General features: G+C 34.7%; 1 protein-coding gene across 1 annotated transcript in view; it reads right to left on the bottom strand.

Moving 5' to 3' along the window:
- LOC145680636 (LIM domain only protein 3-like) overlaps positions 1–17,847 on the bottom strand; it is a 176,627-nt gene that overhangs the window by 20,352 nt on the left and 138,428 nt on the right. The window contains exon 5 of the mRNA XM_081751329.1: positions 8,437–8,578. Coding sequence (XP_081607455.1) covers positions 8,437–8,578 — 142 coding nt within the window. The remainder of the gene's footprint in view (positions 1–8,436; positions 8,579–17,847) is intronic.

Below are 17,847 nucleotides of genomic sequence, written 5' to 3'. Positions count from 1 at the left end.
AGAGAGAGAGAGAGAGAGAGAGAGAGAGAGAGGTACAGTCGGAGAATGTCTGTGTAATAGAGGAAAACGTACACACCCAACCTGGTTTCAATCTAAAGGCCACAACGTAAGAGTATGCATAGGTACTTGTCACAAAGGCGGAGGAGTAGTTTTCAGTGTTTTAGTTTCCTTGTCCCTATGTATTTGATCCTTTCCCCCCCCCCTCTACCTCCTTCCTCCCCCTCAACAGAAAACACTCACAGAGCAATTTAATTTGGAAGCTGGTCTTGGATTACAAGGCAAAGGGTTAATTACAAGTCCTTAATTTACGAACAAACCTTCCTGAAGAGTGGAGAGTACCTTTTCGTCCTGTCCTTCAAACTATGTGACAACAGACATGTAATTAATTAACAACAGAACAGCCAAGAATTTCCTCCCTCTTTTTTTTTTCTTTTTTTGTTCTTTATTGTATTACTATTACACGCATCATATATGCTCATTTTATGTCCTATCTGACCTAAATTTATTTGGTAATAAATCATTTCCTATTACAAGTCATGAATTCTTGTCTACGTTTTTTTTATTCTGCTTGTGTATAGAATTTCTTTGCGGATCGTGCTATTTTAATTACATCATGCGATACAAAATATTTCCCCATATCCTCACCCATGAAAAAAAAAAAAAAGTATTTAACATTTTCGTATTTGAAATGTAAAATAAAGCGTTCAGAGCACAAGGGAATCAAATCCAATCAACAAAGGTGTGAGAAATAGAGACTTAAAGTTCGTACGAAACGATTAAGTACACGGAAAAGTCATTAACAAATTTGAGAGAAATATAGACCTAAAATTTGTACGGAATACTTAGGTAAATAATTACACGGAAAAGTTATTAACAAGGTTGTGAGAAATAGAGACTTAAAATTTGTTGAGTTGACTTCATTTTGTGTTTAACGTTCCTTTCAGCAGCGAGGCTATATGAGACGGATCCTACTGATTAAGATGGAATCCGAACTACATGAGCTCCCGCCGGGAATTGAACCCGGGTCTCCCACACTATACTTAAAATTTGTATGGAACGATTAAGTACACGGAAAAGTTATTAACAAAGTTCTGAGAAATAGAGACTTAAAGTTTGTACGGAACGCTTAAGTCCACGGAGAACCTAACATTGTTTCCTTTTTACATTATAAGAATTGTGTACAATACCAGAACATAGCTCTTTTTAGCTGCGAAAAGAGCATTTGATAGAGCTCTTAAAGATAAAAAGTATGTCCAAAATGACGAAAAGTTAATTTGATTCCCTTGCGCCAAATCTGACTTCAATTCCCGTTGGAATTAAAAGTAGTTTGGGCTCCGTATAATAAACTGTAAGGTGACATCTCTTTTAGCCTTAGTTCTGAAAAAGGAGACACAAATTAGGCACATAGAATGCGCAGTGTTCCTATCGTTTCTTCAGTAGAAACTTTCAAGTGACTCTTTTATAAAATGTTTACAAAAGTCATAAGTAAGTTTTACAAGTCATAACAATACACTAAGAAACAAGAACGATAGTACAATAGTAAAAATCAAGTAACGATCGAGATTTCAGAAGAGAACATGAAGGTCCAAAGGTTGTATGAAGACAAAGGGCTCTACACCCTTGGAGCCTGGCGCTACCTTTCAGCATCTTTACTTCATTAGGTCTGTCTCAAGTAATTATTTCAAAGAGATTAGGTGATCGTAAGAGCCGCATTGGAACTAGAAAAAAATTCTCTCTCCCAGCGGGCATCGAAAGTGAATCGTCCAGTAGGCAGACATCTGCTTTACCAACTACGCTACGGCATCTCCTAGACAGGTAGAAATAAATCGCCAATACAAACGCCGTTACTTGTAATTTGTCATTTTAAAAAATCTGAATTTTATGGTTCATACAAGTGGAAAGAATTTAATTACTTGATTAAAAATTCCTAAGTAGTAGTAACCTAAGTACCTAAGTAAGTAAAAAAAATATGTAAGTAAAATAGCAATTTAAAGTTCTACAAATTTTGAGAAGTTCTACAAAAGTATTTTTTTTTTTTTTTTTTACGAAATCAAGAATTATTGATTAAAATTTAATGAAACAAAGTTATTAACGATTAACGAGACAATATTATTAACATTTTTTAAAAAAAAATGTCCAAAGGTGAGAGATATACCAATTGATAAATCTCATTAATCTGAACAAAATGATATTCATGATTATAAGATCTCATGCGCAGTTTTTGAGAAAAATGATTTTTTTGTTTGTAAACCTAAAAAATGATGCTGCACAAGAACTAAGCCACAAATTAACGTGAAATCATTAACGAAGCAAACCCTCATCAAATACTTTATTATATCATTAGTGAGAAGTCAGTACACAGTGTGATTAATGAGATATAGTCCAAAATAAAAATTAAGTCTTAAATGTTAATTTCTGCTTAACTAAAAGAATGTCCAAAGTTGATACGTATATCTGCCGACAGATGACGTCAAGCTAAACAAAATGCTATGATTTAGAGTAAATTTTTACGGGTAGGTTTTGAGAAAATCGATTTTTTTAAAAAAAAATTTACTTTTTATGGCGCTGAAAGTTATGCTCTTTGTTGCTAATAATATTGTAAGTAGTAGGTTTTATTCTACTGGAAAAGATTTGAGCGCTAATCTAGTTACGTACTGTATGCGTTTTTAAACAAAATTACGCTGTTAATTAGTTAAATTGTTCTTATTGAACATTTTCTTATCCTAACGGTAACACACATATTCTTAACAAAGACATAGATACCAGATACTGCTAACAATAACGCACAAACTACTTGTAAATTCTAACTGTAGAATTAGTTAAAACTAGCCTTTGGCTAGTTGGGGGCTCAATCCCCAGACCCTAGCGTTCACTCGGCCTACGGCTTCACATCTCTTAAACCAACAATTTTACCAAATTTCAAGTTTTTTTCCTACTTCAACTACCTAATAAATAAGATTTTGTATAGCAAGAAAACACCCATTTAAATAACATGACAATTTCTTCATTCCCCTTTTGGACCCCTTCAAAACTAAAAATATTCACTTTTGGCAATTTATCCGGTGGGCTAGTCCCAGAAGGCTACAACCATGCCAAATTTCATCATTCTAATCCTGCCAAAAGTGCCTAAACATTTTGGGGTGTAGATGATGATCCATATAAATAATATGGAAAAGTTTTTCAGTTCCCAATAAAACCACTCTACAGTTGGAAATTTTTACTTTTGGTGATTTACTTAGGTAACGCTAACGAACACGTACAAGCATACCGAATTTCAAATTTTTATTCCAATTCCAAGTACATAAAATATGAGATTATAGATCTAAAAAAGGCAAATTTAAATAACATGGTGAATTTCTTCATCGCCCCTTTAGACCTCCTAAAAATTAAAAATATTCACTTTTGGCAATTTTCCTGTAGGTTATTCTCAAAAAGCAACAATCATGTCAAATTTAATCATAGTAGCCCTACAGAAAGTGCCCAATAATTTTGGGATGTAAGAAGTGACCCATACAAATAAAATAGGAAGGATTTTTCGGTTCCCCATAAAACCACTCCAAAGTTGGATTTTTTTATTTTTAATGATTTTGTTAAATAATCCTATAGGAAACGTACAAATATAGCGAATTTCAAGCTTTTATTCCAATTCCAAGTACCTAAAACATGAGATTATAATCCTAAATAAAAAGTCCATTTAAATAACATGGTAAATTTCTTCATCCCCCGTTTAAACCCAACTAAAAATTAAAAATATTCACTTTGGCAATTTTTCTGTGGGTTAGTCCCGGAAAGCTACAATCATGCCAAATTTCAAAGTATCCACGTCAATCGGAAGCACCCCTTTATTTTGTCAGTTCATGTAGTTTTATATATAGTTAGGATAACGATTAGATTATGACCTACAAGTTGAAAACTTGGGAAGCATTTAATAACCTTTGCTACAGTCTAAATCTAAGCCTTTAGAATTTTCACTCCCTTTGAAGAAACACCACGGAGAACACTGGTAGGGATTCCAATGCAAAACTCACGGCTGCGATGAAAGATTGATTTGATTTGTACAATCATCATCATCATCATCATCATTATCGTAGTTATTCTGCCATTAGTGACAAGTCACTTGCTGGAACTGAGAAGCTTCCATGCTCCACGGTCTTTCGTTAACCTCTTCGTCTTCACTTATGATTTTCCTATTTTGATACCATCCATCAATTTAGTGACCTTCGTGTCCTCCCTCTTTCCTTGCCACCATACCCTCTAGTAAGTACGACACATTCAATCCTGTTACCTTAACTAAAATTCATGTTATAGACTTCCCCACTGGTACACGTGGTCCCGGATTCGATTCCCGGTCGGAGACAACTAAAATTTGAACGCACTACAGTGGATCGAATTCTCGAATTGTGTAGGACCAAGTCTCATACAGCCTCGTTCTTAAACAAAAAAAAAGCACTAAACTTTAACAAACAAATAGGTTTACGTTAAGTGTACCTACGTCTTCCAGTGTCTTTCCACTGGCAAAAATAATCTTTCACTTCTATATTCGTTGATTAATTTTACTAATAATTTTTGTGACCAGCCATGGCCGCCTTTTGTGAACTGAAACGTCAAGGAAGATAAGCTTTTGTTTAACTAGTCATTATTTCTTTTTAAGCTCTGAACTAGATCCAGTTTATATATATATATTAAGAATGTGCGATACAAATACTACAAACTGTGTAGGTTCGCTACTTTTATCAAATTTTGATTTATAAATTAAATAAATTAAAAAGTAAAAACAATATTATAAAATTCTCAGAGAATGTTATTTTCTTAATGAAACAACAAATTTTAAAGAAAAAATAGTTGAAAATTATAGATGTAAAGTATCTTTATAAAATTTCCTATCTTTCAGGTCAGTGGTTCTCAACCTAATTCTTATCATGACCCCCATTTTATTACATCCTCTTGTCAGTGACCCCCTTATAATTTCTGGTTTGTAATAAGCTTGTGTGGGAGTTTTAATATACCTATTTCGGAGATCTCACGATATCCATCTACTTCTATAATAGTAGAATCCATTTCTTGTATATAGTGGATACAATAACTTCCTTAAAAGCGAATGGATTAAAACCAAATTTGGCCAGTTTATTCATACTGTATTACAAATATCGAATCCGATCCGTCATATTGTTTCAAAGTGAATACCTTTGGCCGGAGTGGTTTTTCTTCCGTGGTAAGTGTTAAAACAAAGACAAGAAAATGCTTATCGGTAGAAAATGACTTGATAATGTGAGTCACGAAGACTGAACCAGACATTGCCGCACTAGTGAAATCAAACCATGCACACATATCTAATGAGCTTTCAATTTTAATGTGCTCATTAGCTTTCAATTTTAATTGTATTTCAGTATGCAGGTTTTGCTGCATTTGGTATTTCAATATGCAGTTCTCATTAGTCTCATATCGTACCTCTCTCATTTAAATTGATTTCAAAACATTTCTGCACTTGTTGAAAATGTTTAGTAGACGTACTTTTTGTTGTTCTTGATAGTATGCATAAAAATAGAAAATATGCCTATCAGAACAAAATTCAAAATAATATTTAAAAATATTTCCTGTATTAGATTCTAATTATATTTATCTCTTCCACTTATCTTCGCGATCCTCATTAAATCCCTCTCTCAACCCTCTAGGGGTCGCGACAACTAGGTTGAGAAACCCTGTTTCAGGTCATTTAAAAAAAATTTTAAACATCTTACATCATCTCGTAAGTATATTTTTTCTTTACATATACAGAATGTTTCAAAACAACACAGACAACGTTTGGGAGATGATTCCTGACTAAGACAAAACATTTGACAAACCTGGGTGCACAAAAGCTTCCTTTCGGTGTTATAGGTTGCCGAAAACATGACAAAATACATTTTAAAGGTCCATACCTCCAATACTATGGGGTGTACCGCAGTCGGGTGAAGACTTCACTTACGAACTAATATGTGTACCATCCCAAAATACATGTTATATAATCCTGAGCAACTTTCCGTAACAAATTTTATAGAGGTAGGTGATGAGTACTTCAGATTATATGCCCGTAGCCAAACTCCCTCTATAAAATTTTTGCGTGAGTACCTTAGGATTCTGAAACATGTATTTACGGATTGCAAACATATTACTTCCTAAGTGAAGTCTTGACACGACTGCGGTACATTCCATAGTATTGGAGCTATGGACCTTTGAAATTTATTTTTTTCATGTTTTCGGCAGCCTATTAACTCCGAAAGGAAGCATTTGTGCACCCACGTTGTCTATATTTTTTTTGTCTTATCTTGAAGACAGGAATTACTTCCCAAACGTTGTCGGTGTTGTTTGGAAACACCCTGTATATATTTCTTTAGATGCATAAAATGCGAGTTCACGTTATAAAGTAACTTTGTAATAAATGGAGGGGAAATAGGATGTTAACAGGACTTAACAGAATAGAACTCAAAAGAACCATTCTCCCTTCATTGCTCAAAATTCCTGTCTAGCTTCTCCTCTACTTTTAGTAATGAGCATAAAGTTGGAATAGTTTTGTAAATACAATATTAATTATCAGCGTGCAACGAAAAAGAAAAATTCATTGATCTCATGGAGTTGAACAAACGTATATGAAAGACTGAGAATTCTCAGCCGTAATTTTGCGAGAAAAACTTTGTAAATTTTTGTAAATTCAAAAACTGATGCTCGACGATAACTACGCCACCTGGAAAAAGATGAAACTGATACTGAAGAATGCGTTCTTAAGCTCTTCATTATGACACCAACCAGTAAAAGACGACAGGATACAATATATGATTAAAATGTTGTATAATTCAAAATTAATTTATATTTAACTCTATAATAGATTCTAAAAAGGAGACATATCAGTCCATAAAACTCATCGAGGTTAACAAAATGACATGCTTGAGGATAACTCGTAATGCGTAGTTTTTGACAGAATTAGCGAAAATGAATTTCTGTGATGCCAAAAAAGTGTGCTGTACATTACCAATAATAATTGATATTATTATTATTATTATTATTATTATTATTATTATTATTATTATTATTATTATTATTATTATTATTATTATTATTATTATTATTATATGCAACCAGCAACACATTACAGTATTTCGGGTTGCCTGATTTAATTCAGGACTTCTGAAATCTTTTATACTTTTGTACCTCCAGAAAGTGTGACTCCCCAATTCCGTTTCGAGACTAAGGGGACGGGTGGCTCAGTGGTAGAGTATTCACATCTGGTACATGGGGTCCCTGGTTCGATCCCAGCCCACGCCAAGTGAGTTTTCTGATGGACAAACACCGTGTTCGTGGGTTTTCTCGAAGCTCTCCCGTTTCCTACCACTTTCTTCATTCCACCATTTCATTCATTTCTCATCATCACCGGCTTCTTCAGCATAGTCGCCATAACCGTGGAACGTAAAACTTAAAGCTTACATTTTATTCTTTCCTTTCGAGACGAAAAATCGAGAAAAAGACTTCGTACGAATTTAGATCTGGTAACAAAATTTGTTGGCTATAGATTACCATTTTTTTTTTTTTTACGAAAACCTTATGACAGACGAACATGTACGTTCTTCTATGTAATATATTATAATAGATATAGATATATTATATTATATATAAAATACACTAAAAGTATTAATTAGCAGATTGTTGTCTGCCTTCCTCTAAGAGTGACAAACATAACCCTAACAGTGATACACATCCTACTTGCAAAGCACAATATTCAAAGCTATAGTTACATTATAGATTTTATATATACGCTATATACAGGGTGTTTCGAAATAACACCTACAAAGTTTGGAAGGTGATTCCTGACACTAAGATAAGACAAAAAATGTAGACCAGCGTGGTTGCACAAATGCTTCCTTTCGGAGTTATAGGTTGCCGAACACATGAAAAAAATAATTTTAAAGATCCATAGCTCCAAACCTATGATACTTACCGTAGTAGGGTCAAGACTTCCGTTAGGAACTAAGATGTACACTATCCAAAAATACATGTTTCAGAATCCTATGGTGCACACGCAACAATTTTTTATTTAGGGAGTTTGGCTACGGGTATATATTTGAAGTACTCGCCAACTACCTCTATAAAAATTGAAGTGGAAGTACCACAGGATTATGAAACTTGGATATTTGGATAGAGCACATAGTAATTCCTAAGTGGAATGTTAACCCGACTACGGTAGGTCTCATAGTGTGGGAGCTATGAACCTTTAATTTTTTTTTCATGTTTTCGGCAGCCTGTAACTCCGAAACGAAGCATTTGTGCATCCAGGTTGCTCTATACTTTTTGTGTTATCTTGGTGTCAGGAATCATTTCCCAAACGTTAATATTTCTCAGAAAAATACGATGATTTTAAGATTTTTTTAAAAAATATTTGTTTAAAATAGAAAATATTGCTATTACCGGGAGATGGCTCGTCTGTCGCTTGATGTGTGCAATACTAGGTGGATTATACGCCATATTCGCAAACACCATCCTCTCTTCATAGTCGTATTCACAGAGGATCTTGTTCTCGCACAAGTAGAAACGGTCTCCAACGCAAAACCTAGAAATATACGAAACCAAAACATGGCTTAATACAAAAATCGTTTTAATAAATAAATTCGTTTCTAACTACTCTATTACCAATATTTAGTACATTCGATGGTGGATTTTTAGAGAAGACACATAAACCAAGAATTGAGATATTTATCACTACAAGCTAAGCGAACGAAAGCTTCAAACAGTTTTAGAATGTTGTATGTAAGAATTAATATATATAAGGTTAATTTCTTTCCTTTCCTTGTATCAATATATATATATAGCTTTGTAGTGAATTTTCGACAAAATCGTACATGAATTTGATGTATCACTGGCACCAATTCCCATTTGAAAACACAAAAGTTCGGTCTAATAGGACAGATCCAAGATGGCTGTCGGGGTGGGTAACAGAAGCAGAAACTTGATCCAATTAGTTTTGTATATGGCCACATTTATGTCCAGTTACATCTAAAGAAACTAAAAGCAATTTTGTGTCCAAGCGCTATAGTAGTGTATGATTGAATTCCGAATATATGAAGGTCCATAAATATGAAAATTACCGGTATGGGCCGTTAAAATTAGTACAATACATATTGGACTGCGGGGAACTTCGCGAATGTGCCTTGTTTGTATGTTTTCTTATGTATCTTTGCGTTCTTTCTTACAGAAAATATTTCCTTCATCTGTAACTGGTAGAATTCCATTGTATTTGCAGCTTTCTGGTTGGACAATAATTGTTGTTGTGGCTCTTCTCTTTGATTTTGATGGTAAACTACTTGGATATTCCCTGTAGAATGTGCAAAAATTCATCAAATGCGGGAATTTTCTTTTTAAAATCTTGGTGTTTAGATTTATCTTTTGTTTTGTTTTCTCTTTCATGTTTTGTTTGTTTTTTTAATGAACAGAGATCTCCACTATTTGATGTACCTCCAGGTTTTATTTAGGCAAAACAAATTTTGTTCATTTTTATCATATCTCTAGTATTAAGAAGTAGGCGTTTTGTCTAACATCTGATTTCTATATATCAGTAAGAATGTAGATAAACTCTGTTATGTACCATATTTTTCAATAACCGTTTTGGAAAATCAACTCAGATATTTTTAAAGAAAACAGATCTGCTGCATTAAAAGACTTAACAACGACAAAACATAGATGTTTTTTTTTTTTTTTAATATATGGTAAAAAAAAAAGTTTTGAAATGCTGACTAAACCATTCGCCCATACATATGAATATTGTTGAGGTAACAATACCTGTAATACAACAGACATCATTTTGAAACAATACATTTCAACAAAAGACATCGTTAATTGCACCCTATTCAGTCCGGAGAGGGGGGAACTAATATTTAGTGTACAATATTATTGTCCCAGTCCTCTTTGTTCCATTAGTTCCCTCTGCTCACTGACAGGATACCATACTAAGAAGAAGCATTTACGTTACGTACTCCCGCCAATCCCCATACTTTTTCTCTTTTCTTCAAAAAGAAAAAGCTATTCATTTCCAATAAAATACAACACATGATTATTTTCCTTTGTATAGCATAAATAAAAAAAAAGTTCTTGTACGCTAATTATAAACTGAAATGAATTCATGCAAATTTGCTTCTTTTTTCCCCTTGTAAATTCAGGTTTTTTAATAATAATAATATAGCAAATACAAAAAACCGGCAGAAAAGTTCTTGAAAAAACAATGATAATAAAACAAGCTAATAAAATGCATTGTTATTAGTACAATTAAACAAAATGACGAAATATAAAGTTTGAATATATATGTGTGTGTAGGAAGTATGCACAACATATATACGTAAGTTATGTATAAATGCACACACACACACACATATACATAGCTATATATATATAAACAGAACAATAGCCTACAATAACAAGAGGCTTTATGTATTTTTACTTGTATGGTCACCCAGTAAAAAGACATGGGATTGTATGTGGTATACACAAAAGGGAACATAATAATAATAATAATAAAAAGAGGGGACCGATTCGCAATTTTTAAAAATAAGTATACGAATACTAATTACAGAAAAGACTTGGGTCCATTTTTCGTTGAAGTAGGTAGTTGTGTTATTCATGATGTTTTATTTTTAATTTTCATCTCGAATTTCTTTTTTTTAAAATCAAAAAACAGAAGTCAATTTACCATACTAATTTGTATTTTTTTTTCTTTTCAAATTGTATTTTCCTAGACTTTTCAAATTTGAACCTATTATATAATGGCTCTGTGTAAATAAACAGAATCAATTCAATAGAAACTCCCTTTTCCCAGCGTTCTATGACTTCATATTTTTTTTATTATTTTAATTAGTTTCTTTTGACAAAGACGAACGAGGAAAGAGGAAGGAAACAAGGGGGAAAAGAGTGGTTAATAGAATTTTCTGATTCTGCTATTCATTTATATATAGTAAACTAAAAATAAAAACAGCTTTGTCGAATTATTGTATCTCCTTTTTACTTCCTGTGTTCTTTATATACCCCCCCCTATTCTATTGTTCCTTATATAGTCCTTAAATAATTTTCTTCTGACAGGCGCCAGTTCTTGTAAATCAGGCGCCACAATAATAATAAGATTTCAATTTGATACATAAGCCTGCATGTTATGGCGAAAAATTATATAAAGACAGGCTAGTATTTCTAACCGTCATGGTGACCTGGGAATGTCTCGAGCCCTTAGCAGGCAGAGGAGGGTTAAAGGCCACAAAGCTCCAAGCAAGCTAACTGACTGAGGCGCAAAAGAGCTCCGAGCAAGCTAAAGGCTTCTGGTTAGGTTCCTCTCAAAGCTCCAGACAAGCTGAGAGAGTGGAGGTGACCAGCTGAAAACTGATAATTTTCTGTTATAAAGGTGCTCTAGTGTGGTGGTGGTGTCGTCACATGAAGTTGTGTCGCTGGTGCTCCTGTCACCTGCCATCGTAGTAAGTCGTAGTAGCACGCACATAGTTAATGTTTGTAAACATAAGCACGTGTAGGTTGTTAGTCAACAGAGCTATGTGCAGGATACTACAATATACAGAATGAGAATAGAAGGTATATTAATAAGAATAGAATAGGATAAAAAGATGTATATATATTTACTGGTACATCGAAACGAACAGCCGGAAAAAACATCCAAAAATACGTTGTCCGCATGTAGGATCAATGCAACGTGCAAATCCGTTGAAATGTCGAATAGATTTTTTTTTTTTTTTCATTATCGACCACCATAACCTTTTTTCTCCTATTGTCACTCGAAAGCAAAGAAGGAGAGTTATTGGAACTATATCATTTCCCCCTTCTTCTTGAGCTCATAACTTACAATGAATGATATCGGACTTCTGGCACATGATCGTCGTGCACAATATATAGAGTGAGACACGGAGTGTAATCCTTAAAGATATACAATTTTATATGTATGTGTTAAATAATTATAACAAAATAAGCTAAAGAAAAGATTGGAATAATAAAAAGAGAAGAAGAATAAATATTTCCTTTTCATATCTTTTGAATATATAACATATTTATATTCTTTTATGCAGGATATTTGCACAGTAGTTTTAAAATATTTTTTACTAACATTCGCATCAAATAGCAGAGTGTATCTCTCTTCCTCTGTTTTTGTAAGAGAAAATATTGCTTTAGGTTTCAATTCTCTCTTTCGTATTGTTCTATAAGCTATATATGCATACGCATATTCATGAAGAGGCATACAACTAGAAGTTCTGCGAGTAAATGGTGTGTATAAATATAAGAATTGATTCAGGGAGATCCAAAGGGTCCGGACCCCCCCCCCCATCTAAGCTTTAGTACTGTTTTTAACTAATATACTTGTGTTTTTTCTGTACATGAGAAATCAACACTATATATATATATATATATATATATATATATATATATATATATATATATATATATATATATATATATATATATATATAATTTTAAAGCTGTCCTGAGTTTTCCCTTATTTCCTTCCTCAAAACAAGTAAGAGAAGTCTACTTCAGAGGCTCCAAATCTTTTTTGAATAGCGACACAATTTATAGAAAGCTCATGACATTGTGACACACTTATTAAATACCACCATGAAGTATAGTTTTCGCGGATGATATCGTTATATATGAAACACCTAAAGAAAACGCAGAGAAGAAACTGGAGGAATGGAGAAAGGTTTTGAAAGAGAGAGACATGAGGATAAGTAGAACAAAGATAGAATATATGGGACTCAACAAAGAAGACGAGAGCTTAATACGGCTACAAGGACGGATATATAAGAAGTGAGGCAAATAGCTAACTTGAAATTTAAGTGTCTTGGATCGTACCTCGACCAAGATGGAGGATTACATACAGAATACAATCTTACTGGCTACACTGCAGGTTAAAAGGCCGTGTATATTCAAAACGGTAATAAGGCCGGTAATGATGTACAGTAGTGAAACCTGAGCAATCACAAGGGCCCATAAAAAGAATATGAAATTGGCGGAGGTGAGAATGTTAAGATGGGTGTAATGTAACGAAAAAAGATAGAATAGGGAACGGTTATATAAGAGACACTACACTGTTAAGGCATGATCCATGGGTTAAAACATTCAAGAGAGGGCCCTGAGAGAGGGGTGGCTCAGTAGTAGAACGCTTACTCGGCTCTAAACCAGTTTTCGGCTCTAAACGGAACCAGGTTTTTGGATCCAGGTCTAGAACCGGGTTTTTCGGATCCAGGTCCCGGAACCGGTTCTGAAAACCGATCTCCAAAAACCGGTTTCTCACGGAACCGGTTCCGCCGGAACCGGAACTTTGTAGCCATCGCTACTCTAAATGAGAGCTGCTGGCAAGCTGTGAACAGTGCACTAAATGAAATGGTGGATGCGACAGGCAGGCGCCCAGGCGGCGGCCGTTTGTGTCATTTGGCTAAATAAATTGGATAACTGGCAAACTCATTGGCTAAACAGGTAAACTGGCAAACTCACTTGGCTAACCATCCAATGGTGGACCAGAAAAATTTTTCCGGGGGGCACAAGCGGGTCTGGGCGGGGAGTTCACAAGCGTGTGGTCCTCTTTGCAATGTTTTAAAGGTGAACTTTGTGCCTCCTTTACGGGTCTTTGGGGAACTTTTGAATCTAGGTCTGGAACCGGAACCGGAACTTTGTGGCCATCTCTACTATATTCTTGTTTGCCTGTCACGACTGACTTTTATCAACGTCAGGATTTCCCCTATCAGCTCCTTCCCCTCTCCGTATGGTTTACTGAGGAAGTGAAGCAGGAAACTTTGACGTCGTCGAGTATTCAGTAGCGAATAACTCCAAATAACTCCCATAACAGATCGAAACAAGTGTTCTTAATGTAACTGACAATTCGCTGTAATTCAGTTTTGCATGCCACAATTTCCTTCTATTCGTTGTTTTTTGGGGAAACCCTGTATAAAACAAGGAAAACGACTAAATTTACGTGAGCTTTTATGCCTACTTATATTTACTAATATATATGTGAGTCTCTGTGTGTGTGTGTTAGAGAGAGAAGAAGAATGAACCTCCTTTATTATATCCGGCAGAAGAATTTCACAGAATAGGAAACAAGCAGAATAGTCTATCCCACCCTCTCTCTCTCTCTCTCTTACCAGGGAGATACGAGTGGCACAAGGGTTTGGGGTGGTTGAAAAGCAGGGACAAATGAGAGACAAGGAATTGTCACCACAAAATTAAAAGATATTGATTTCTCAGGTCCTTGGTATCCCCATGACACAGGATGAAGAAGAGAATTATATATATATATCAATTAGACACGTCCAATCTCAAAGCCTTCCTCTATCTAATTAATCGCATTACTTAAATGACAAACACTCAAATGTGCAACTATGCTGACATTCAATCCGCAGTCTCTGAAGAACACATACACAAGAAGCAAAATAATAATAATAGTACTAAGAGGAGTAGAATTTGTTCTCAACAACAATATTTTATTATTATTATTATTATCGTAAAAAAAGAGAGATTCCACTGTTGAAGTGTTCTCTTTGGGAACTATTCATTAAAACTACAGAGAGAATTTTTTCCTGCATTGTTGAGCGATTCTTCTTTTTTATATAGCCTACGAGACAAAGAGGAAAAGAAGGACTAATGCGTTTGGTCATGTGTGACGAATCATTATTCTTATTTTTATTTATTTCTCTCGAGGATTTTTCTTCTTCTTTTATTTTATACATTTCAGCGGTAGAAATTTTCTTCACTGTAAAGCAATAATATTATAGTACTAGAAGGCTATAAGATACAGAACCAATAGCAACATCATACTGATTGAATTGACATAGGCATTGGATTGTTACAAGAAAGACCGTTGAAATGGCCACCGTGATTGCCTGAATGCAATCCGCTGCAGTTTCTTTCACATGGGTGTTAGATTGAGACAGAAAAATCAGTGAAATTGATACTATGATCATTTAAACTTAGCCGCAAAGATTTTTACATGGTCACTAGATCGAGATAAGTATTATCAGTGAAATGGGCACCATGTTCACCTGACCTCGACTAAATGGACTTTCCCATGGGCACTAGATTGAGACTTGGAAAGTCAATGAAACAAGCATTGTGATCATCTGATTTTAAATCCATGTTTTCTGACATGAGCATTGAGAAAAAAGGACTTTCACATGAATATTAGGCTAAGACATGGAAGACTAGTGAAATGAACACCATGAACTTGACATGAAGACGACCAGTGAAATGGGCACCATGAACTTGGCACAAGGACGACCAGTGAAATGGGCACCATGATCAATTGATTTTAACCCCTGGACTTTTACATAAGCATTAGATTGAGATAAGAAATACTACCAAGAGGGACGTCATGATCATCTGATCTTACTGCCATGAACTTTCTTTCACATGGTCATTAGACTGAGAGAAAGGAGACCAGTGAAATAAATACCAAAATTACACGACTTTAATTTCATGTGGTAATTACATTGAGACAAAGAAGGACAGTGAAATGGGAGCTATGATTGTCTGGGTTTAATCCCATTAATTTTGACAGTGGTGTTAAGTTCACGTAAGAAATACTAATGAAGTGAGCAAAATGATCATTAGATCAATTTGGTTGTGTTAAATCAACACGATGGCTCTATATTACCCTAGCTGCAATAAATTTTGACACATGTCTGGCGCTGTTTCAACTCCATCGCATTTTGAAGTAAATTGTTCAAATGGTAGTGGTTATATCAACAAGGTAAACACATCGAAATCAGATGCTTACATTTCTGCTAGTGTAAATTTTGTTAGAAAATGAATACATTCACAAATTATTTACGTAAAAATATTACAGGCAATATAATACGTTGTTCGTTGCTGGTATGAGAGGCTTGGCTTAAAAAAAAAAAAAAAAAAAACCGGCAAGTTGCCGCTCTCAGTCGTGTTTAGTTTGTGATCAGCGATTGAAGAGAGAGGTGTGCAATAGTGTAGCCGGAAGAATGGCAAATGTAAAAATTGAGCATCGCATTTACTTGAAATTCCTTGTGAAATTAAAGAAATAATCGAGTTGGTATGTGAAACCGTTGAAGGGTATATACGGCGATAATACGATGTCACATACGCGAGTGTTTGAGTGGCACAAACGTTTCAACACAAGCGAGAAACGCGAGAACGTTATTGATGATAGAAGACCGGATCGTCCTGTCACAGCAACAACAGAGGAAAATATGGCAAAATCGACTGACATTTTCCGGAAAGATCGCAGGCTCAGCATTCGAATGATAGCAAACATGAGGGGCATCGATAAAGAGCCTGTCTGCGGAATTCTACATGAACATTTGAACATGCGCAAAGTTTGCTCTAAAATGATATCAAAAAGCTCCTCGCAGAGCAGAGGGACTTCCGGTAGCCTCGTGTGCAGTTGCATAATGGAGTGCCTGGAAGCAGAACTGGAATTGATAACGAAAATCATCACTGGTGACGAGACGTGGATCATTCAGCATCACCCTGAAACGAAAAGACAACCGATACACTGGAAAACTGCCTCATCATCACGAACAAAAAAGGCAGGCAAGAGCAAATCAAACGTCTAGGTCAAGTTTTGGTGAAGCCACAAGAAGGTGTGAGAAACAAAACGACTCTTTTATGGAAGAACGATGAATGGATTGTACATCACGGCAATGCTCCTTCACATACTGCTTTGACTGTTAAGCAGTTTCTGGCAAGTTTAGAACACTCCAGTGTTTAAACACCTACTTTATTTAACGGAATTGGTACCGTGCGATTTTTGTTTCTTTTTACGAAAGTGAAATCTCCCCCCCCCCTCAAGAGAGCTCATTTTCAGACTGTGGAAGAGGTAAAGCAGAAAACGGCAGCGGTACTCAAGATGATGATAACTGAAGATTTCCACAATTGCTTCCAACAATGGAAACTTCTTATGTAAGACGTGTATAGAGAGGGGAGGGTAGTATGTTGAAGGGGATCACCTTTAATTTGGAAATTTGTGAAAATAAACCATACTTTTGGCACCAGTTCTTTTTTTATTTTCAGCCAGATCTTGTAAATGTAAAACATACCGCGTCAGTGATCAAACATTTTATACGGATTAACCCAAGTATCGTGGATTCCATTAGTTTTGTATTTCCTGTGGTAACAATCGTTGATACAATCGAGATATTCCTGTGTATATCTTAGTGAATCTTTTTCTTGCTACTGTGCATATGTTCAGCTTCCACAGTGTTCGTTCTCCGGTGTTAGTAGTTATTATTGATTTGCTTTATGCTATTCTAACCATTACATCAAAAAAGGGTATTGACATTATTATCCTAGTGTTCCTCCATTTTTTTTAACAATTTTGAAAGCATAGTGAATACCTTCACACAATGTAAATTCAAAATGAAAATTCAAACAAATCAAATATGGTGTAAGTAGCTAAAGATGTGACCAAAATATTAAATAATGTATATGTATGTATATGTACGTATGTGTAAGCCCGATTCATAAACAGAAAATGTCATACCCCGTTGTTTGTACTTTGATTACGCTTCTCATACGCCAATATAAGAATAACAATTGCCATTATGTGATGCATAAATTACAAACCAGTGAATACATAGGAATGTACAATACGTTATTCATAACGCTTCAACTAGCTTTAGTTTTTTTTTTTTAATTCATTAAAACGAGGATTTATAAATACAGTGTATATATAATGCTTTTTTCGTTAAACAATCACAAACACACCAAAAAATAATGTGAAAACATCATATGACTGAATATAAATGGGGAAACAGAAATCGTATTGAACACTATTACCTACACTTGAAAAGAATTAGGAATAAAGAGAAAGAGAGA

This window comes from Thermobia domestica, chromosome 3 (assembly GCF_964235325.1).
Source record: "Thermobia domestica chromosome 3, izTheDome1.hap1.1, whole genome shotgun sequence".
Classification (NCBI taxonomy): Eukaryota; Metazoa; Arthropoda; class Insecta; order Zygentoma; family Lepismatidae; genus Thermobia; species Thermobia domestica.
Note: the sequence above shows the minus strand (reverse complement) of the source record. Positions and strands in the feature narration are given on the sequence as shown.